General features: G+C 45.9%; 1 protein-coding gene across 1 annotated transcript; it reads right to left on the bottom strand.

Annotated features, from left to right (window-relative positions):
* Nucleotides 1-21,177: 21,177 nt before the first annotated feature.
* LOC125507916 (peroxisomal membrane protein PMP22) lies at nucleotides 21,178-23,759 on the bottom strand. The gene is made up of 6 exons (XM_048672443.1): nucleotides 23,394-23,759; nucleotides 22,440-22,544; nucleotides 22,262-22,337; nucleotides 21,823-21,893; nucleotides 21,588-21,673; nucleotides 21,178-21,477 (listed from the first exon to the last, which is right to left on the bottom strand). Exons 1-6 carry the CDS (start codon nucleotides 23,562-23,564, stop codon nucleotides 21,417-21,419), a joined length of 570 nt encoding a protein of 189 aa, XP_048528400.1. The 5' UTR covers nucleotides 23,565-23,759; the 3' UTR covers nucleotides 21,178-21,416.
* Nucleotides 23,760-24,594: the final 835 nt, after the last annotated feature.

Here is a 24,594-nt window from a genome sequence, read left to right as displayed (position 1 = left end):
GCTTCTAGGGTTTAGCCTCTCTCATCTCGTGGTAGATCAACTCTTGTACTACCCATATCATCAATATTAATCAAGCAGGACGTAGGGTTTTACCTCCATCGAGAGGGCCCGAACCTCGGTAAAACTTCGTGTCCCCTGCCTCCTGTTACCATCCGGCCTAGACGCATAGTTTGGGACCCCCTACCCGAGATCCGCCGGTTTTGACACCGACAACGGACAACGGAAGGAACGGGGAGGCCGGGACGGATGCAAGTTTTGAAAACATGATGATGCAATGCACATGATGACATGACAAGATGCAACAAGCAAGTGAATGACAAGGCAACAACAGCGAATAACTGGTGGACACCTGGCACATCGGTCTCGGGGCGTTACAACACTCCACCACTATGAGAGGATCTCGTCCCGAGATCTAGAATGGCACCGGAGGGACAACGAAAGAGAAAGAGAAGAGGTAAAACTAAGTTGCTCCTTTGACAAACGAGTGAGACCAAAGAACCTTGAAAAGGTTAAGCCATTTCGAGAAAAGAATACAACAGAGATAAATGAAGTTGAAAGCACTCCGTTGGCAAAGAGGAACAAGGAAGAACAACTTTGGGCAGCACTCCGGTTGAAAAGTGATAAGGAACTTGATTAGATGAAAAGAACTTGAGCAGAGGGCACAACACTCCGGTTAAAACGAGATAGAGAAGGAATAAGAATGATATAATTTGGACAGCACTCCGGTTGAGAAGGGGTGCAAAATTTGATAAGATGAGAGAGCTCGAAAGAAAACACGACACTCCGGTTGAATGGATCAGCAAAGAAAAAAACACTATCATGACAAAACAAGAAGATGGGTAGAAGAGAGCAACATCACAATGCCTCCGTAACAAAAGAATAGAAGAAAGATAATTGAGATAGGAGGAAGGAGAAGAAAATGCCAACTTCTGCCACAAAAGAGCTTGAGGAGGCATCTTCAGGAGAAGGGTCGAACGGAGTTGTTGGAAAAACCAACAACGAAAAGAATAAGCTTGATATGGTGTTATGGAATACATCTCAAAATTATGAGGTGACAACTTGCCACTCACGGGAAGAAGAATTGGATTGATATCAACAAGGAGACGAGAAACTTATTTCACCGGGGGAATAGATGAATTACTTAAGTCATTTATGAGCACCATAGATAACAACAATCCTTAGGGAAGGCTTTAGGTGAAAATTAACCCAAGATAACTCCAACGAAGAGGTTGATGGATTTAAAATATCTCATTCTTAGCTACATGTGAATCATGAAACATGAACTCAAATTATCAAGAATGACATAATACCACCTCGAATGATACGGTTGAAAGAATTGCACTCCGGATTGCAAAATGAAGAAACTTAAGCTCCTTAGAAAAGAATCTTGATGAACGCTTCGAGAAGGAAATAAATCCTTGATGAACCATCATGTATAGCCTCCATGAAGAAACTCCTGTAACAAAAGAATAAAAAGAAAGAGAAATTGAAAACACAAGGTGAATCCTTGCAATGATTTAGATGGATCTCCATGATAACTAGAGCTTGGAACTCCGGGAAAGAAAAGATAAAGCATCTCGAACTGAGAATATGATATGATGAACCACTTTGGAAAAAGGAATTAATCACTTGGATGGAACAAGAATAAGAATTACGTTATGCGTATCCTTCACCAATTTAATTGATGACAAGCAATGGATTTGGCATACTACATATCCTCGTAGAAAGCTTAAGATAGATAAAGCGCAAACTTGAGAAAGTCTTCAACGATCCACCGGTAGAACTTGAAAAGCACGAATGCATAGATATGATACACGAAGGAAGAAAACTCTTGAACGAACCACCGTAAGAATTGAAAAGAACGATTAAAACATGAAGACACACCGGGAAGAATTATCAATTAAACGAAGAAGCTTGAGTGAATTTAGACCCATGAGAATGAAAAGATTATGAGCTGATTAGAGAATCCTTGATTTAGACACCGGTATGATTTAGAGTATGAGAGCTGAAAACTGGAATGAATAAATCTTAGATGATGGGCTCCGGATAATCAAACTGAACAGAATCTTGAATTGCTTCGGATGGGTGAAAAAAATCTCACAACCGAAAACAATTATGAGAGGATGGCAGAGAATGGGGCAATATTTAAAAGAAACTCTTCTTCGGTCTTCAAAATCTGAGAATGACGATGGGACACACCATGAAGAATTGTTGAGGCACTCCGGAATGAAGAATGGAAAAGGTTGAGCCAACGATGAAAAGAATTTAACCGATCTTGGAGAAAGGCATTTGACTGATTATAAATCATTCTTACGTCAAACTTTGAGATGAATATGAGAATAACTCCGGAAATTAGAAGAGTCAGGTAAGATCCCGGGGAAAAGACCTGTGGGTTAGGGCCCACTCAAAAGGTACACTGTAGAACAATTTAAAAGAGAGAATGCACCGGTTGAATTAAATGGCTAGAATGATATAACAACCTCGAAATAGGTTTGAACGGATCTTGAAGGAAAAGACGAGGCTTCCGAGATATCTTCATCACTCCAGAATAATTGAATAGCGAGAAATGAATGAATATGATGAGCACCGGTATGATAAAACTTCTGAAACGAGGAAAAGATATGGTCAATAAGGCTTGACTTGGTTCCACCGGAGAAGAAAAGAATGAAGAATGATGAATTTGAGGCTCCGTTAGTATCTTCATGAGAATCACCGGATACGAACATTAATGGAAAGGAATGGAGAGGCTTCATAAGAATAAAATGGATACTTGATTAGAAGTCTGAGTCCTTGAAAAAAAAGGGGGGGGGGGGGGGAAAACAAAGACAACTTGGGACGGATGAAACAAACACCGTTGGAAAGAATTAGAGAATTGATCGCGCGAATGTAGGAATGATCGGATCCACTTGAGGAGAAGCACACCAGTTTAAAAAGGATTGACATGGCAAACTTGATGATCAAGAAGGATTAGTGTTCACATCGGGGGTATGAGAACACCGCTTAGGAAAGGTATGAAATCAACATTTGACTTCGAAGCAACTCGAATACCACAACTCAAAACAAAACAAAGGATTGGCTCGCAGAATAAGCTAGAACAAACATATGATAGAGATTTCGTCCGAAGTTTTCGTGGTGGGGCCTACACGGGCTCGATCGTACAGCACCATCATGTACAAGGCAGTGCACATGACATACGAAGCATCCCCGAGTCGGCATAGCCAAGGAATCTTTAAGACACAACGAGACCACTGTAAAACCGACCGTGGATAGGCGGACCACTAGACGTCAAACCCCAATTTCATATCATACATCTGTCGGAAAGATATCCTAGGAGCTACTTGAATTCCCACTTATAAACTCCCGAAATTTTCCGGTTATGCAATCAGGTGTTGGGGATACAGGGGAAGCATAATATCTCACCCAAAACTAGCAAATCCTACATCCAGCTGTATCCATCCTTCAACACATAACCAGGAAACCTTTGGAAATCATCTACCTCAACCTTCGAAAAGCATCCGTTATACGAGTTATGGCAATACTCCCGAACTCCCGCCCCAGTACTGGGTGGCGTCGAGGTTATCTCACCAACAACGGCATAAAAGAGATTTTCGATGTCGGCGAAACTAAACTCAGGTATTCCAGAACTGCAACGATAAAATTGTGATGACAACACCACAGAGCTCAACTCCCCGGGACACTGCCACAACCCCTAAATGTCAGGAGGCACCAAGAACAATGTTCTCGTCACAAAACCATCGGAACGATTCCAAGATACCCGCGTGACCCTAAATTTTTTTGGGTGAAATTTGAGAAGAGAAGAGTCAAAACTCTACATCAGGATGCCTCACTAGAGCGATGAAGGGACTGAGGAGTAAAAAGAATTCCTAACTCTCTGATATATATAATCCTAAATGACTCAAAACATTTTTCTAGACTCAACAACGCCAGCTATTCGATCAAGCAGGGGGCTCCTAAGGTCAGGGAAGGCTCTGATACCAACTTGTAACGCCCTTGATGCGGCTATATCTCCCATGTGTCGAAGCACGACTTAGATGCATAACGGCATTGAAAGCAATGTCGCAAGTGAGGTAATCTTCACACAACCCATGTAATACATAAGGGAAAGAGATACATAGTTGGCTTACAATCGCCACTTCACACAAATACACGAATAAAGCATTACATCATCCAAATACAATCAGGGCCCGACTACGGAGCCAAAATAAAAGAAGACTACCCCAAATGCTACACAGATCCCCGATCGACCACAACTGGGCTCCACTACTGATCAACTAGAACGAAACAACACAAAGGACAAGATCTTCATCGAGCTTCTCCTTGAGCTTGGTTGCGTCATCTGCATGATTCAACGGCACCTGCAAGCTAGTTTTAGAAGTATCTGTGAGTCACGGGGACTCAGCAATCTCACACCCGCGCGATCAAGACTATTTAAGCTTATGGGTAAGGTAAAGGTATGAGGTGGAGCTGCAGCAAACGACTAGCATATATGGTGGCTAACTTAATCGCAAAAGAGAGCGAGAAGAGAAGGCAAAAGCACGGTCGTACAACTATGATCAAGAAGTGATCCTAGAACAACCTACGTCAAGCATTACTCCAACACCGTGTTCACTTCCCGGACTCCGCCGAGAAGAGACCATCACGGTAACACACACGGTTGATGTATTTTAATTAAGATAAACTTCAGGTTTTCTACAACCGGACATTAACAAATTCCCATCTGCCCATAACCGCGGGCACGGCTTTCGAAAGTTCAAATCCCTGCAGGGGTGTCCCAACTTAGCCCATCACAAGCTCTCACAGTCAACGAAGGATATTCCTTCTAGCGAGAAGACCCGATCAGGCTCGGAATCCCGGTTACAAGACATCCTCGACAATGGTAAAACAAGTCCAGCAAGACCGCTCGATGCGCCGACATCCTGATAGGAGCTGCACATATCTCGTTCTCAGGGCAACACCGGATGAACACTACGTACAGCTAAAACCAGCCCTCAAGTTTCCCCGAGGTGGCGCCGCAAGTGGCTCTAGTTTGGACCAACACTTAGACAAGCACTGGCCCGGTGGGTTTAAAATAAAGATGACCCTCGAGATGCGCGACTCCTAAGGGAAAAAGGCTAGGTGGCAAATGGTAAAACCAAGGTTGGGCCTTGCTGGAGGAGTTTTATTCAAAGCGAACTGTCAAGGGGTTCCCATTATAACCCAACCGCGTAAGGAACGCAAAATCCGGGAACATAACGCCGATATGACAGAAACTAGGGCGACAAGAGTGGAACAAAACACCAGGCATAAGGCCGAGCCTTCCACCCTTTACCAAGTATATAGATGCATTAATTAAATAAGAGATATTGTGATATCCCAACAAAATATCCATGTTCCAAACATGGAACAAGCTCCAATCTTCACCTGCAACTAACAACGCTATAAGAGGGGCTGAGTAAAGTGGTAACATAGCCAAACAATGGTTTGCTAGGACAAGGTGAGTTAGAGGCTTGGCTCAACAATATGGGAGGCATGATAAGCAAGTGGTAGGTATCGTAGCATAGGCATAGCAAAAGAGCGAGCATCTAGCAAACAAAGATAGAAGTGATTTCGAGGGTATGGTCATCTTGCCTGAAATCCCACAAGGAAGAAGAACGAGTCCATGAAGAAGACAAACGGACGTAGTCGAACGGGGCCTCACAAACACGACGTTACCGGAATCAACCCGAAGAAGCAACACCAGAAAGAAGCACACAACATAGTAAACAACCACGACATGAACATGGCATGATGCACAATCAAGTATGATGCATGTCCGGTTTAATGAAGCATGGCATGGCAAAGTGCACAAACAATCCTACAAATTAAGTGGAGCTCATTATGCAACGGAGTTGCATATTGAAGAAAACACCACATGACTTATTTAGTACTCTCTCGTTTATGTACCCAACAATATTAAATGTTGTTAGCATGGCAAGAGGTGAAGCATGATGAAACTATCTAATCTAGGCAAGTTTAAATGAGGCCGGAAGCAACGAACAACAATTCCGGAAACTCATGAGCATATTATAGTTTGGTACTGTTCTGCCCTAAACATAATTTTAGAGTTGTTAAACATGCAAAGTAAAGCCATCATGATAATCTAGGCATTTTTCTACCCCATTAACATATAAAGTTTATTTAATTTGGAGCTACGGTTATTTAGTTATGAATTAAATCATTTTAGCATGGCATAGGAGTAAATTAATGCAAACAACAGTTTAAGCATTTTAACATGGATGAAAGTTGCATATTATTAAACTAGATGAAATTCTAAGCAAATTTCATATATAATTTATTTAGATCCGATGCACGGTTAATTAGTTATTAGATGCATGAAGTCTAGGGGGTTTTCTATAAAACAGGCGTCTCCGGATAAAAGACAAACTCGCAGATCTGAAAAATACACTAGGCCGAATCTGCTGGGACTGGGCTGCTCACATTGGGCCTCATGGGCCGGCTTGTGGAGAGGTTGGGCGCATCTGGGGAGGTAGGCTGGGCCTGCTGGATCCAGGCCACGCGCGGAGGGACAGGGGCGCGGTCAACGGGAGCGAGGCGGCGCTGCGAGCGTCTCCTCCTGCTCGAGGCAGAAGCAGGGGAGGACAGCGACGACGCGGGACTTGGCAGCGGGCGACGAGGCAGAGCAGCGGCGAGGAGAGGCGGGGATCGGCCGGATCCGGCGGGGGTCGGGACTAGGACGACGGCGAGCACCAGCGGCAGCAGGAACTCAGCGCGGCGGCACGAGCTTGCAGGGGAGGTCTGGGGCGGCGGGATCCGGCCAGGAACAGGCAACCTGACAGAGGTCGGCCGGATCCGGAGCAAACTGTGGCGGCTTGAGGCGCCGACGCGGCAAGTCCTTGGCGTCGGGGCTCCTGTCCAAAGGGCAAGAGAGAGAGCTTAGGGAAAGGAGAAAGAGGGTAGGAGAAGAAAGGACAGCAGGGGAGGGCGAGGGAGTCCGGCTCGATCAAGATGGGGAAGGGCGACCGGCGATGCTGCCCCTGTGGGCGCGCTGTCGCGAGGAGCCGCGGGCGCTGGACGCGTCCGGGAGCGCAGAAGCGAGGGGATCGAGGAACGGAGCGCGGTGGTTGGTCGGGCACTAAAATAGAGAAGATGCAGTGGGGTGGCGGCGGCTGGGATTCGATGGATGGATGGGACAAGGCTAGGGTTCCATCTATTTATATAGCAACGAGAATTTTGGTTAGGGGTATTTGGTCCCTCCGATTTTAATCAGACGGTCGAGAAATAAAAGATAGGAAGACCAAATAGGAAAAAGGAGATGTTTTGTAGATGTTTGGGGATGATCCGGACACAACGGTGGCGACAGTCCGGGTCGGGTTCGGGACAACTTTCTGGACGCGCGCGAGGAGGAGGTCCGCAGGCTGACGAGAGAGGTTAGGTTGGACCTGGCGGTAGGTAGTGAGCTGTGTAGACGGTCTCAAGATGAGAGAAGAGAAGAGAGGGAGGCCCGACGACTATTTCCGGAGACCGAAAACGTCCGACGTTAGACCGGCTATACTGCCGCTATAGTTAAACGTTGGGGTGTCAAACGAACTCCAAATGCGATGAAACTTGACAGGCGGTCTATCTACACTATAATAAGACCACACGTCAACTCTCATCCCATTCCGAGAACATTTTCCGGCCACTTAGAAAATAATATTTCGGACGTGCCGCGGGCGCGTGCAAGTGTGGTTGGACTCAGAACGGACAACGGAAGGAACGGGGAGGCCGGGACGGATGCAAATTTTGAAAACATGATGATGCAATGCACATGATAACACGACAAGATGCAACACGCAAGCGAATGACAAGGCAACAACAGCGAATAACTGGCGGACACCTGGCACATCGGTCTCGGGGCGTTACACATACACCTATCATATACATTCCTCAAAATAGTCACCATACCTACCTATTACGGCATTTCCATAGCCATTCCGAGATATATTGCCATGCAACTTTCCACCACCTAGTTCATCATGACACATTCATCATTGTCGTATTGCTTAGCATGATCATGTAGTTGACATAGTATTTGTGGCAAAGCCACCGTTCATAATTTTTTCATACTTGTCACTCTTGATTCATTGCATATCCCGGTACACCGCCGGAGGCATTCATATAGAGTCATACTTTGTTCTAGTAATCGAGTTGTAATCATTGAGTTTTAAATAAATAAAAGTGTGATGATCATCATTAATAGAGCATTGTCCCAAATAAAAGAAAAAGAGAAAGGCCAAAGAAAAAAAAGAAGGCCCAAAAAAAGGGACAATGCTACTATCCTTTTTCCCACACTTGTGCTTCAAAGTAGCACCATGATATAGTGAGTCTCATATATTGTGCTTCAAAGTAGCACCATGTTCTTCATATAGAGAGTCTCATATGTTGTCACTTTCATGTACTAGTGGGAATTTTACATTATATAACTTGGCTTGTATATTCCAATGATGGGCTTCCTCAAAATTGCCCTAGGTCTTCGTGAGCAAGCAAGTTGGATGCACACCCACTAGTTTCTTTTGTTGAGCTTTCATACATTTTATAGCTCTAGTGCATCCGTTGCATGGCAATCCCTACTCACTCACATTGATATCTATTGATGGGCATCTCCATAGCCCGTTGATACGCCTAGTTGATGTGAGACTATCTTCCCCTCCTTTTTGTCTTCTCCACAACCACCATTCTATTCCACCTATAGTGCTATATCCATGGCTCACGCTCATGTATTGCGTGAAGATTAAAAACGTTTTGAAAAAGTTAGAGTATGAAACAACTGCTTGGCTTGTCATCGGGGTTGTGCATGATTTAAATACTTTGTGTGGTGAAGATGGAGCATAGCCAGACTATATGATTTTGTAGGGATAATTTTCTTTGGCCATGTTATTTTGAGAAGACATAATTGCTTTATTAGTATGCTTGAAGTATTATTATTTTTATGTCAATATAAACTTTTGTCTTGAATCTTTCTAATTTGAATATTCATACCACAATTAAGAAGATTTGCATTGAAATTATGCCAAGTAGCACTCCGCATCAAAAATTCTCTTTTTATCATTTACCTACTCGAGGATGAGCAGGAATTAAGCTTGGGGATGCCTGATACGTCTCCAACGTATCTATAATTTTTGATTGCTCCATGCTATATTATCTACTGTTTTGGACTATATTGGGCTTTATTTTCCACTTTTATATTATTTTTGGGACTAACCTATTAACCGGAGGCCCAGCCCAGAATTGCTATTTTTTGCCTATTTTAGTGTTCCGGAGAAACAAAATATCAAACGGAGTCCAAACAGAATAAAATCTTCGGGAACGTGATTTTCTCACCGAACGTGATCCAGGAGACTTGGACCCTACTCCAGGGGGTCAAAGAGGAGGTCATGAGGGTGGGGGGCGCCCCCCCTAGGGCGCGCCCCCTACCTCGTGGGCCCCTCGGTGCTCCTCCGGCGTACTTTTCCTCCTATATATACACACATACCCCCAAACGATCAGAACAGGAGCCAAAAACCTAATTCCACCGCCGCAACTTTCTGTATCCACGAGATCCCATCTTGGGGCCTGTTCCAGAGCTCCGCCGGAAGAGGGCCGTCATCACGGAGGGCTTCTTCATCATCCTAGCCCCTCCGATGAAGTGTGAGTAGTTTACCTCAGACCTTCGGGTCCATAGTTAGTAGCTAGATGGCTTCTTCTCTCTCTTTGAATCTCAATACAAAGTTCTCCCCCTCTCTTGTGGAGATCTATTCTATGTAATCTTCTTTTTGCGGTGTGTTTGTTGAGACCGATGAATTGTGGGTTTATGATCAAGTCTATCTATGAATAATATTTGAATCTTCTCTGAATTCTTTTATGTATGATTAGTTATCTTTGCAAGTCTCTTCGAATTATCCGTTTGGTTTGGCCAACTAGATTGGTAGTTCTTGCCATGGGAGAAGTGCTTAGCTTTGGGTTCGATCTTGCGGTGTCCTTACCCGGTGACAGAAGGGGCAGCAAGGCACGTATTGTATCGTTGCCATCGAGGATAACAAGATGGGGTTTATTTCACATTGCATGAATTTATCTCTCTACATCATGTCATCTTGCTTAAGGCGTTACTTTGTTTTTAACTTAATACTCTAGATGCATGCTGGATAACGGTCGATGAGTGGAGTAATCTCTACTATTAAAGGAGAATCGAACGTCGTGATGGTTCAACCTCCCTATTGATACATCCTCGCACCCACGCCCTCCCTTTCGTTCGCTCCTATTCTCACATCTATTTTTTTTCTCACGATACCTATCTCTTCGCTTCTACCAACCTCTTTATCACGATCCCTACTTCGTTCTCTCCATCCACGCCCCACGCCGCAACCTCCTTTCCACACACGCCGCCTCCAGCAACTTCACGCGCAGCAGGATATGTTCGTGCCCATGCATGGATGGATCTCCCTGCCCCACTGAAGGTGCTGTGCAGGGTGGACAACTTGGTTGTTGAGGTCGCCGGGGCGCCATCGGGACCGAGTAGAAGCTTCTTGAGGTCATCGTCGGCGGGCCTTCCCTGGACGCGGGCGCCTCGGGGACGGCCCAGTCACGCGGTCTCCCAGGAGAGTGCGGCAACAGCGTCGGGGGCGCAGGGCAGCAGACCGCGCAGTAGTAGATTTAGAAAGTTCCCAACCCTGGTCGCAATCCTCGCATCTCCTTTTCCGCGTCGCCTCCACGGAGAACTCCTCGTTTCAAGCGTGACGCCTTAATATTCACTGGATGTTTCCCCGCGTCTTCGTCAACAGGCGCCGCCTAGGTTTGTCTCCTAGACACAATTGATCTTGAAGCAGCAACACAGCGTGGTTGCCGGATTATGTGGCCGTAGTCATGGGAGGAGCCGTGCTGCCGGTTACCTGTGCTCTTTGGCCGGAAAGACGTTTTTGGAGGCATGGAGAGATACCATGGAGACGCAGTGGCGACTCCAGGGAACTAGACACGGACGCGGCAAGGACTGAATTGTGCCACAACTCCATCGGCACGGTGAGGGGATTTGACTCGTCGAATCATGGGCCACGGTAGCAAGCCCAACGCCCCTGCTCCGCCAAGTGCACCGACTTTGGCCCGACACAACCCAGCCATGCCGCCCCAACCATGGTTGCCAGAATCACTGTGGGGTTCATGCTTGGCGCATGTGATTCTGTAGTTCCGTTCATGCTCCATGCATGTGGTTCTGTAGTTGCCTCACTGCCCAGTGTTAAGTGTTTGTGAAGGAGATGACCACTAAAACAACACAGAAGTGCCTTGGTTAATCCGATTTATCATGGTGCGATATTCTTTTGTTGCTGCTGATTATACTAATCAACTGTAAGTCTGCATGTTTTCAGGGCGGACACTGCTGAAGATGAAGAAATCCTTCCGCAGTGTTGGCAACATGTTGTATGACAGACCCGACGATAGGGCATGTGCGAGCTACTACTCCGGGCGTGACGTGCTCTCAACAACATCACCTTCACCATTTGTGAGAAGCTCTCTCTAGCAAAATCTTATGTTCTATCGCCGACTGCAGACCTGCAGTATGCAATTACTAACACGTCTTCATGTGTGCAATGACTGCAACCTCTGAGGGTTCAATCTTGGTGGCAAAAATTTCCCCAGCCATCAAGGAGGATTCGAAGAGCATTATGTCAATGTATGACATTGTTTCCTCAAATTTTAATGCCTTCATATGCGTAATGAGTTTTACTAACTTGTTTCTCTGATTTTTTTGTCATATGCAATGGTTTGCGGTTAAATGAAAATTTTAGGCAAATGAGATTGATGATTGTTCGTCGCTTATCATTGTAAGTGGGCTTCAGACTGAGTTCACATGTTGCTCTAACCTAATAGATGGTTTTTATTTTTTATGAATAAAACAAGTGACCACCGTAACTGATTTGTTTACATTATTTATGTTTCATGCTCCATTTGAATCTTAATGTTTGTATAATGCCAAAATAATGATTCTTTTGGTGCACACCAGTTGAGCCAGAAAATTTTCCATACTGCTATTATTTTTGCAGTCCATGCCATTTTCATATTCTGAAGTGAACGACCAATTGATACTTATAGGCATCGCTTGGGTTTCTCTGGAGAAGGTTCCAATAGCATTTTGAAAAGGTCAGATTCTGGTTCGTGTGGGTTGCTACACTACGTTTTCTTTTTGCTAATTCTTGAGCTAATTATTGGCTGAGGATTTACATGTGATATTAGGTATTTAGGGCAATGACAGTGCTATGAGATTAATTAACATGTAAATCTTTCACAAACAAGTTTAATCACCTGTAAGCCTCCCATGACATCTCCACAAGCTTTATCAGCAAGGCAGTCCGAATTTTTCAGCATGCAAAGTTTTGAGAAGGACAAGTATCTTGGTTAGAAATATTTGCCAGAAATTGGAAGAACTACATATCCATTAGTTTTGCTCTGCTCAGCTAGCTTTAGAATGGATTATGTGTTAACTAATTTCTAATCCCATTGCTGTGTCCTTGTAAACAAAATGTGTTAGCATGTCAGAGTTCAGTGTCATTCAGTTTTTGTTATGCAAAAACTGCATATATCCAGTTAGTTCTGTTTGCTTTTACAGAGAGGTATTTCTCTCCCTAAACTTTGTGTTATCCATTTGAATTCCACTAGACATATCCCGCTTGCACATAGTAGGTTTATACTACAAGAGGCGCTAAACATAGGACTTGTAGTATAACCGGATCTATACACGCGATTAAGTATATATATGCTCAAGCAGCTACACAATCTCAATTTTGTTTATTGCATAGACTTTGTGTGCATGCATACAATTTTTTTAAACAATGGCTATGTTGCATGCTGGCGTCCCTATGTTTCTATCCACAAGGCTATATATGTGACTTACCATCAGAAATAAAATGAGTAATAGTGGCTGAGGAGAAGCTACATTCTGTAGCTAGCCGGGGAACTAGCACAATAGAGAACAATACATCATGTGTATAAATTCTGAACCATGTAAAGATGAAGAGAATAAGTAATCACATGCCTTTTGTTACTCCGTTGTTCATATTTAGAACTAGAGAGAGGGAAAGACAGAGTTGCTAGCTCACACTACTTGAGACTGAAGGTTATTAGGAGTTAAATTTTCTGTATAGTACCACATATGATGGCATGTAGTTTTAGTATATACACATACTTGAGATGTTTCTGGGTAAAGGTGGAGCTATGAATCTAAGCTTAGCCTTTATTGCTACTTTATTCCTTATTCTTTTTAGGGAACAAGAATATAGCATGATGATGAATTCATAAGCTTCCAAGGGAGCGGAGTATCCCTGGTCTTAAAACTTTTTGAGCTCCATAAACAGGAATGACAAAGTGATAGTGCTAATAAGGCGAATTCAAAACCAGATTCATAGGGTGATTGTGATTTTTCTTCCTGAGTTATGTTTTGTTAACTTTAAAATTTTCCCTATCCCTTCACCCCTGCCGAGGCATTGGTTGATGTGAAGCCTGAAACAAATTCGATTACACAATTGTCGACAGTAATGAGTGTGAGTTGCAGCGATGTTGGGATTGTCACATGTCCTCCTTGATTTAATGTCTACCCTTCACATGTTACCATTTCTTGTAGGAAACAACAAGAGCTCGGCAACTATTCATTGGACTTGGAATAAATGCAAAAATAAAAAAGAAGCTATTGTAAGCGCACTGATGAGGACCAGGTAGAGAAGTAGCCAAGCATGAGAAAGTTCGTCATCATACTTTGTCTTGTATTTCAAGTGTTACTTGGGTGTGGGGAAATGTACATTGTGATTGCTGGGAAGGGAGTTGAGTGGGAGTAAGACATAGGACTTTGTGAACAAATTTAAATTCTGAAGGGAAAGACCTTCATGCTCAATACATGGTCAGAAAACTTCATTGTGGGTTGTATAATCTAGCAACCAATATGCACTAAGTTTATTTTTTTACATGTCTCTTTGTGGTTCAAATTATGTTTAGTGGGCAAGCATAGATGGACCAAATTATGTTCAGTTCTTATATATCATTATCGGATTTTAGAATGACTATGTCCCTCTTTGAGTTTTCATGTTCCCAACTCGGTATTATTTTGCTTCACTCCCTTTGATGAGTTGTCACAATAAATTCAGGTTTGGAAAATACATGAAGCATTCATTTGAATGGTATGAGCGTTACCAATCCATACAAAAAGAAAATGACACGCATCGTAAACGCTAACATATCATGTCATATTCGAGCTTTCTGGAGTGAAGTAGAGTGACTGCCAGAAGCTAGGGCAAAGGAGTGATTTGAGATAAAAAGCTAGGGCAAAGGAGTGATTTGAGATAAAACAATGCGGAGAAGGATGAGCAATGTTTAACTTGTTGGTAGGGTATGATGTCCCGTGGCAACGCACGGGCAATCAACTAGTAGTAGTAGAAGATGCAGAATCATTTCGATCTACTTGTCACGGACGTGATGCCTATATACATGATCATGCCTAGATATTCTCATAACTATGCTCAATTCTGTCAATTGCTCAACAGTAATTTGTTCACCCACCATAGAATATTTATGCTCTTGAGAGAAGCCACTAGTGAAACCTATGGCCCCCGGGTCTATTCTCATCATATCAATCTCCATCACTTCAATCTTACTTTGCTTTTACTTTTCTTTTACTTTTTACTTTGCATCTTTATACAAAAAATACCAAAAATATTATATCTATCAGATCTCACTCTTGTAAGTGACCGTGAAGGGATTGATAACCCCTAATCGCGTTGGTTGCGAGTAGCTATCGCTTTGTGTAGGTACGAGGGACTTGAGCGTGGCCTCCTGTAACGCCCCGAGACCGATGTGCCAGGTGTCCTCCAGTTATTCGCTGTTGTTGCGTTGTCATTGCTTGCGTGTCATGCATTGCATATCATGTCATCATGTGCATTTCATCTGCATACATGTCCGTCTCATGCATCCGAGCATTTTCCCCGTTGTCCGTTTTGCATTCCGGCGCTCCTATGTCACCTGGTGTCCCTTTCTACCTCTTTTCATGTGCGGGTGTTAAACGTTTTCGAATTGGACCGATACTTTTCATGCGGCCTTGATTTACCACCGGTAGACCGCCTGTCAAGTTTCATGCCATTTGGGCTTCGTTTGATACTCCAACGGTTAACCGAGGGACCGTAAAGGCCTCGTGCGTGTTGCAGCCCAACACCCTTCCAAAGTGGCCCAAAACCCACCAAAACCCCCTCCATCATCTCGATCGTTCGATCACGATCGCGTGGCCGCAAACCGCACCTCATTTGGACTCTCCTAGCTTCCTCTACCTATAAATAGATGCCTCCCCCTTCCTTTTCGCAGATGAACCCTAATTTTTTCTCCGCGCGCCGCCGGACATGTCCGCCCGGCGGCCGGACACGTCCAACCGCCCGCCGCAGCGTATCCCGTCTCGCCACGTGGCCGCCGTCGTCCAACCGCCCGCCGCAGCGTATCCCATCTCGCCACGTGGCCGCCGTCGTCCCACCGCCGCCGCGGCCTGCGGAGCCTATTCGGGGCCCGCGCGGGCCCATCTCGCCGCCGCCGCCGCCCCGCGGGAGCCCGCGCCCGCAACCTCGCTGGATCTTTGCGCCGCCCTCACGACCGTCGCCGGCGACCAACCCCGGCAACCGGAGCTCGCCGCCGCCGCTCTTCCTCTCTCCGCCGCCCGTGCCAGAGGTCGCCGGAGCCGCGCCCCCAACTTCGATCCCCGAGCCGCCTCCCGCCTCTGCCTCTCCGCCGCGGGAGCTCGCCGCTCCGCTGTGTCACCCTCCGACGCCGCCGTGCATCACCGGAGCTCCACCGCGTCCCGCCGCCTTGTTTTCTCCGCCGCCATCCGCGCTCGCCGCCGCCGCCCATTTCCTCGCGCGCCGGCGCCGACCATCACCGTAGCGCCGTCCGGCCATCGCCTCGCCTCCCTCCGGCCCCGTCGCCTCGTCCCGCGTCGCCGGAGTTCACTCTCCGGACTTCTCACGCCTCGCTGGAGCTCCACGTTCGCCGGATCTGGGAGAGGTGGACCAGATCCACCGGTTCGCGAACCAAACGCCTCCCCTCGTCCCGATCCGCTCCGTCCTGGATATTCCCGTCCGCCCGTTGACTTTTCCCACGAGGTGATATGGCTAAGTCCCCAGATCTCAGTATTTTTTTGCAATCTTTGACGCATCATAACTCCGCACCCGTTGCTCCGATTCGTGTGTGTAGCATATCAAAATGTTCGTCTTGACGAGTACATCATTTCATCTCATTGCATCATTTCCATTTGAGATCATCTTGATGCCCAAAATGCTGTTGGAAGAGGGCTATGTGATGAATTTGTCAGATCTGTTTCAGCAAATGGCATTTTGTCATTTTTGCCATGATTAATGTGTGCATGCTATGATCCTGAGCTCTACATGTGTTTTGTTATATGCCATGCCATCCTTACAGAGGTGCTTGCCATGTATTTTTGTGATACTTGTGGTGACTAGCACAAGCTTGCAAAGTAGCGTAATTGTTAATGCTGATTTCAGGGACTTAGAATTTCTCCAAGTCCTTGTCCTGATTTTTTTGTTATGCCATATGTTCATGTTGTTTCCTAGTGATCCGTGCCTCTTTTGAGGATGATCAGTAAGGATGTTTTGTTAACATTGTGGTTCTCTATCCATCCATATCTTTGTTTGCATTTATGGAGCACCCTAGCTTGAGTTAATCGAACTCTACTTTTGCTATAAAATGATCCTGGAAGATTGTTGACATGTTTAGCGATTTTACCGAGGATGTTGCTATTGATCCGTGCATGCTATGTTGTTGTTATTGCCATGTATTCTTGATGGGTGTATGCTTAGTTTGTCATGCCATGCTTTGTAGTGAGTGCATCGAGCTCGTAAACATGCCTACTCGTTAACTGATTTGCATGCTCCAGTTTTTCACTAAGTCTGAATCTGTTTATATTTTTGCTATGTTCACATGCTTGTAATTGTATTTTCTGATCCCTTTTGGCTCAAGGTCACCAAGGGACTTTTGTTAAGTGATTTGAGTAGCTTCATGCCATGCCTTGCTTTGCCATTATATGTTCTTGTAGCATGTAGTTTTCATGCTCTAAAGTGTGCTTCCTGATGATAAATTCCAGACTTGTGTTAATTTCACTAAGTCTGAAACCTGTTATCTTTTGCACTTTTGTCATGCTTGTTTGAACCTGTTAATGGATGAATTAGCCGTAGCTCACTATTCATCTTTTGTTAAGCTTCTTGAGTGGATCTCTGTCATGTATTTTGTTGTCATGTTTGAGTGCTGTAGCATAATTATCTTGATGCATTTAGGTGGCTACTTGCTGATTATCGCAGATCGGTGCCATATTTGTTTTGCTTGCGATTTCCAAACCGTGCATCCGATTCCGGTGATCTTTATATCGGTTTCAACCGAAATCACCTCACCTTTCCAGTGGCACTCTTGGATTTCCAAGTTGAGGCCAGGTTCAATCATTCCTTGTCAAATCATGCATATACATCACATACCGCATCCCGCATATCATACCATGATCATGTGTTGGTTGTTTACCATGTTGTGTGCTTCTTTCCGGTGTTGTTTCTTGGAGTTGGTTCCGAGAACGTCGCGTTTGTGAGGACCCGTTCGTCTACGCCCGTTTGTCTTCTTCATGGACTCGTTCTTCTTCCTTGGGGGATTTCAGGCAAGATGACCATAGCCTCGAAATCACTTCTATCTTTGCTTGCTAGTTGCTCGCTCTTTTGCTATGCCTATGTTGCGATACCTACCACTTGCTTATCATGCCTCCCATATTGTTAATCCAAGCCTCTAACCCACCTTATCCTAGCAAACCGTTGTTTGGCTATGTTACCGCTTTGCTCAGCCCCTCTTATAGCGTTGTTAGTTGCAGGTGAAGATTGAAGTTTGTTCCTTGTTGGAACATGGAGTTGTTGTTCCTTGTTGGAACATGTTTACTTGTTGGGATATCACAATATCTCTTATCTAATTAATGCATCTATATACTTGGTAAAGGGTGGAAGGCTCGGCCTTATGCCTGGTGTTTTGTTCCACTCTTGCCGCCCTAGTTTCCGTCATATCGGTGTTATGTTCCCGGATTTTGCGTTCCTTACGCGGTTGGGTTATAATGGGAACCCCTTGACAGTTTGCCTTGAATAAAACTCCTCCAGCAAGGCCCAACATTGGTTTTACCATTTGCCACCTAGCCTTTTCTTTCCCTTGGGTAGGCCTGTCCAAGGGTCATCTTTATTAAACCCTCGGGCCAGTGCTCCTCTGAGTGTTGGTCCAACCCGTCAGCTGCCGCTGGCCACCAGGGGAAACTCTGGGCTGGCCTACCGGAACCTTGGACAATCCGGTGTGCCCTGAGAAAGAGATATGTGCAGCTCCTATCGGGATTTGTCGGCACATTCGGGTGGCTTTGCTGGTCTTGTTTTACCATTGTCGAAATGTCTTGTAACCGGGATTCCGAGCCTGATCGGGTCTTCCCGCTAGAAGGAATATCCTTCGTTGTCCGTGAGAGCTTGTGATGGGCTAAGTTGGGACACCCCTGCAGGGATTTGAACTTTCGAAAGTCGTGCCCGCGGTTATGGGCAGATGGGAATTTGTTAATGTCCGGTTGTAGAAAACCTGAAGTTGACCTTAATTAAAATACATTAACCGCGTGTGTAACCGTGATGGTCTCTTCTCGGCGGAGTCCGAGAAGTGAACACGGTGTTGGAGTTATGCTTAACGTAGATTGTTCTAGGATCACTTCTTGGTCATAGTTTTATCGACCGTGCCTTGCCTTCTCTTCTCGCTCTCATTTGCGTATGTTAGTCACCATATATGCTAGTCGCTTGCTGCAACTCCACATCATACATTTTACCCTACCTATAAGCTTAAATAGTTTTTGATCGCGAGGGTGTGAGATTGCTGAGTCCCCGTGACTCACAGATACTTCCAAAACCAGTTTGCAGGTGCCGATGTTACCGAGCAGGTGACGCAACCAAGCTCAAGGAGGAGCTCGATGAAGATCTTGTCCTTTGTGTTGTTTCGTTCTAGTTGATCAGTAGTGGAGCCCAGTTGGGGTCGATCGGGGATCTATGTAGCTTTTGGGGTAGTCTTCTTTTATTTTGATTCCGTAATCGGATCTTGATTGTATCTAGATGATATAATGCTTTATTCATGTAATTGGGTGAAATGGCGATTGTAAGCCAACTATGTATCTCTTTCCCTTATGTATTACATGGGTTGTGTGAAGATTACCTCACTTGCGATATTGCTTTCAATGCGGTCATGCCTCTAAGTCGTGCTTCGACACGTGGGAGATATAGCCGCATCGAGGGCGTTACACCTCCTACTGGATTGATACCTTGGTTCTCAAAAATTGAAGGAAATACTTACGCTACTCTGCTGCATCATCCCTTCCTCTTCGAAGAAAACCAACGCAAGCTCAAGACGTAGCAGCAACATGGATGGCGATGCTACAAGCTACAACGACAGCGCTATGAGCCCAAGGCGGCAAGGCTGCTAGGGGCACGCTTGATGCGTGCGTACGGGAGAACAAAGGGGCTAGTGATATTGCTACGAGAGGAACGAAGCTGCGGGTAGGAGGCAAGGGTGTCCCCCCTATTGCGCGGCGTTAGAGCAACTTCAATGGGGTGACCCATTTCATCCGCCCATGTCCGTTTGGGTCTGTGCGGACAAAAACGATTGCCCAAGACAAAGACCCGTTTTCATTTTGCGTCTGCTTTGTGTCCGCGCGGACCCATTTCCGTCTCAAATTTGGGACACATTTGGGTCGGCGGCGGACACAAAGCGGACGTTTTCTTTGCTCTCCTCGTCCGCTTCTGCCCACTGCATGTGCTGCGTGGCCCACATGTCATCCAACCACCCATCCCATCTCTCTCCTCCTTTCCTCTCTCTTCTCCCACCCACCCACCCACCCTTTTCCAGACCACCAACCACGCCGCGGGACAGTGCCGGAGCCGGGGCAGGGCCGGAGAAGGGCGCGAGCTGCTGGGGGCACAGCCGGGGGCCAAGACGGCCTTCTTCCTCGTCGTCATGCTCGCCTCACTGCTGCTCGTCTGTGCGTCGCCCCTGCTCGTCGTGCTCCTCGCCAACCTGCCCGCCGTCTCCGTCGCGTGCGCTGCTCATCCCCTGTCACGGCGTGCGGGGGAGGAGGAGGCGCGTACCTGTGGGTGGTGGCGGCGAGCGTCGCGGCGTCCGTGTCGTATGTGCTGGCTAAGGCGGCCGTCGTGCTGCCGCGCGGCACAGGGGAAGGACGCCGCGGGGCACGGGGCGGAACCGGCTCGGACGGGCACGGGTCGCAGCAGGCGGCGCGCGAAGCAGCCTTGGCGGGGCGAGGAGGAGTGACTCGGGCGCGGGAAGACTAGTGAGCCGGCTCGGACGGGCACGGCCGCGGCCGGCGTGGGGGCGGCCGGGTCGCAGCAGGCGGCGTGCGAAGCAACCTTGGCGGGGCGAGGAGGAGTGACTCAGGCATGGGAAGACTAGTGAGCCGGCTCAGACGGGCACGGCCGGGCTGGAGGCGCGAGGGCAGCCGGGCCGCAGCAGGCGGCGCACGAAGCAGCCGCGCCAGGCCTGTGTCGCTGCAGCCATCGGCCGTCTAGCCGCTGCCAACCCCGTTGCCTGCTACATGTTCGACGAAATGCCAGGGCAAACATAGCAAATATGTGTCAGGCTACCCGTTGGGCACACATGTAGACCCAAATCAAAAAGCGGACGCGGATGTCCATTTCGCCGATCCAAACGGATAAAAAACGGACGAAATGCATGTCCATATGGGTTGGCCCGTTGGAGTTGCTCTTATTGGACGAGAGAAGACAACCAAATCAATGCTAAAGAAGATCGTGGACGTACGTGCGCATGGGATCCTATGGCCCAGGAGGCGGCCGATCAGACGCTGCGCCGGTCGGCCAGCACCTAGCAGGGCCCATTTATCTATCACCTTCTGGCATCTCTCCCTAGTTAAGAAATTTGTTGCATCAAAGATTACTTGGAGCATCCAGGCAACATTATGTGCAATTTCGTTTAGGATTTCAGGAGACATGAGGTTCACTTCTGCTTTTTTTTCATTGAGATTCTACAAACCTCAGAGCATGTTCATTTATTTCCACGCGTCAGATCCCAGTACAGTCCCTATTTTCCTCCCAAAGGAATAACAAACATGGTACCTTCTAGAGGATAATTTTTGCTTTGTAGGGTTTTTTTCCCAGTGGCAAGAAAGGGACTCTTCACATTGACATACTCACATACTTAGTTGAAACATTCACTCTAGGTTCTCGATGCTCGAGGGGTTCACATAGAAACATAAATACAAACTGAGTGATAAAAATGAACTGAGAAAATCACTAGTGGATACTTAATTAGCTAGAAATACAATGTAGCACTAGCCCCTTCCTTCCATCCTTCTTTTATGCATTCTTACTAGCGCCGGCAATGGATCTTGCTGCTTTCAGGTTCAGAAACACTGCCCTGTAATTGCAGATCCAAACCGGCAGGATGAGTACATCAAGCATTACTGATAATCTTCTATTTAAAACTTTTAAAAGAAAAACAAACAAGGAGATTAATCAGGGTCATACCAGCATGATGCAACGGAGCTGGCGAAAAGAACTCGGAGCTGGAGTGGCATGTACTCATAGTTGATCCAGCTAACTATTGGCCAGAACTGCATGCGGCCACAGAAAGGTATATACACGCGTTATATATTGCTCATGTATTCAGTATTCTAAAGCTTTTCGATGAGCTGATAAAAGATAAGCAGACTAAAAATATCCACTACAAGCAAGACACAAATTAGGTGATGGATAGTAATACCTTCCAAGCTGTCAATTGGATGTTTGCAAAGTCCTTCTTGACCTTGCTCTTTACTTGCCCGAATGGCCTCCCTGAAATTTTTAAAAATTACTTTCCATGTTGCCATTACTCGCTGAAAAAGGAAGTTCATCAGAGAATGGATGAATAGATCCTTGCAGTCTGATCAATGCACAAGACTTGGCCAGGGAAGTGCCTACAATCCTAAATAGCAAGAAATGCAAAAAAAAATTCCTCGGCAAAATTCAAGCACCACACAAAACAGTAATCTACAGCCCCAGGAACCTCACAACTGAGAAGAAGGGCAGATTAAGTTGTAGCCATTTTGTAGAAATGAAATGATATATGCACATATACATGAAAAGAACTGCCAGCAAGTTTTTTCTTGATATCTGTACATAAAGAGGAGTTTGATCGAAAATATGCATTCAACTTAGAATACCTTCAACTACCAGACCGTAGTACATCATGAACATCATATTGTTCCATGGTGATACAGTTAGCTGCTCCACTATGACCTGCATATATAGTGCAAAAATACCAGTTAATTAATTGAGCTGCGAGAAAATGATGCATGGTCCATGAGTAAATGTCAAGATCAAAGATAGTTGCATGCATGCCTTCTTGGCTGTAGTTTCTTTTCCTTTCTTCTGTCCCTTGAAAATCTTGTCCATAAGCTTGTGGAAAAAATGACCGAATGGTCCTGCGTATGCAAATCCATAGAGCTGTTTGTTTGCCAATCACATAGTCATAATACAAGTTAGATACTACTAATTACGACAGCATATATGATATCAAAAGAAGAGTAGAATGAATGGATTGCTTAAGCTCTTTGGTGCATGCAGTACTGAACTAAAAAGACAGACATTAAGCATAAGGTCAAGTCCTTCATCTACCATTAGTTTCTGCCCAATTCAAAACATGTCGCATCTATAAAATAAGAATGATCATATTATCTTCCACTCTAGAAAATCAGTAGATAAACTCATAAAGTGCAGATTTTGTGCAAACATATGACCTTTTGTATACTGTACAAAGAAAACATGAAAGGGAAAGTAGGATTAGTACATACACAAATTTATCTTTTTGTACCGTTAAAAATTATTACTCCCTCTGTTCACTTTTATAAGGCTTTGTAGATGTTTAAGACACTATGCAAAACAGCTCAATTTCACTTGTCTGAAACGACTTATAAAAGTGAACGGAGGGAGTATAATTCTGTATGATTGTTTACAAGTGCTGCTACTAATGCATATTGTACATCTATGGAAATTTACACAATTATCTGAAAACTCACAATATGTAATTTTTGTGGATTGCCGTTTTCTGAACTTAAACATAATACTTGTTAGTTGTTAGGTACTGCTACTGAATTAGATTTGTGGAAATTAATAAGACAAGATTACTGCTTTGGTTAACCTTGATTCGTCAAATGGACGGCAGTTGTACTAACACATGTATGCCTACTTTGCGGGGTAGGTGGCCGGTGAGGATGGATCAAGAGATGTAAAATGTGTGGATCGGCAAATTGCAAGTAAGCACGAGAAATGAGAAAGCAGTGGCAAGCTAGGTACCATTATGAGGAGGAGCCTCCTGAGCTGGAGCTTCTTGACGCCGGAGATCTTCTGGGCGACGGCGTCGCTGCAGCCGGCCAGCACCCCGGAGGTGATGGCCTTGGTGCGGAGAGGGTGCTTGGAGAGCTGTCTCATGTACGCCTGCCCCGCCATCGCCGCCACCTCAGACATCGCGCGCGGAGAGATGGATCTGATCCCGGCGCTTTGTGCGAGCGAATCAGCTGCTCCTCGATCTTCTTCCTCCTCCGACTCAGACCCCCAGCGCGTGCAGCGTGCTGATTTATTGCCGATCAATTCAGTCTGGTCAGTCTGGTCAGTCTCGCCGCGGGGTGGTTGGTGGGTAGGTCGGGCGAGTTAAGTGCTTGGTAATTGGGACGCTCTGACTCGCCACAAGCGAAGAAATCGAAAGGAAACGGGCACGAAGCCGGCGATTCAATAATCAACGGCCTGCAGCCAATCGGGCATCAGTTTAGCATATTCTTCTAATTTAACTTTTATAGGACTAAACGTCCTTTTGCCGGTCTAGCGAAAAACATAGAGGTGATGACGAATTTGGATGCTGCTTTCTCTGAAATGAGAGTAAAAAGCATAAACCATCACTATTGTGGGGTCAGCAGAAATCCATCACTTTTCTTATCGATCGCAAAATTCATCGAATACAACTTCAGACACTCACAAAAAGCATCGAATGCAACTTCAGACACTCATGTCACAAAGGACTGACTTGGCAAAGGCCTCACTTCGTGGGGCATTACTTGTTGTGGAATGTAGTAATTTTAAAAAATTCCTACGCACACACAGGATCATGGTGATACATAGCAATAAGAGGGAAGAGTATGTCCACGTACCCTCGTAGACCGAAAGCGGTAGCGGTAGCACAACGCGGTTGATGTAGTCGTACGTCTTCACGATCCGACCGATCCAAGTACCGAACGCACGACACCTCCGAGTTCAGCACACGTTCAGCTCGATGACGTCCCACGAACTCCGATCCAGCAGAGCTTCACGGGAGAGTTCCGTCAGCACGACGGCGTGATGACGACGATGATGATGCTACCGACGCAGGGCTTCGCCTAAGCACCGCTACGATATAATCGAGGTGGATTATGGTGGAGGGGGGCACCGCACACGGCTGAGAGAGATCAACAGATCAACTTGTGTGTCTAGAGGTGCCCCCTGCCCCCGTATATAAAGGAGCAAG

Source organism: Triticum urartu, chromosome 5 (assembly GCF_003073215.2).
Source record: "Triticum urartu cultivar G1812 chromosome 5, Tu2.1, whole genome shotgun sequence".
Lineage (NCBI taxonomy): Eukaryota > Viridiplantae > Streptophyta > Magnoliopsida > Poales > Poaceae > Triticum > Triticum urartu.
The sequence above is the reverse complement of the archived record's forward strand: the minus strand, read 5'-3'. Positions and strand labels throughout refer to the sequence as shown.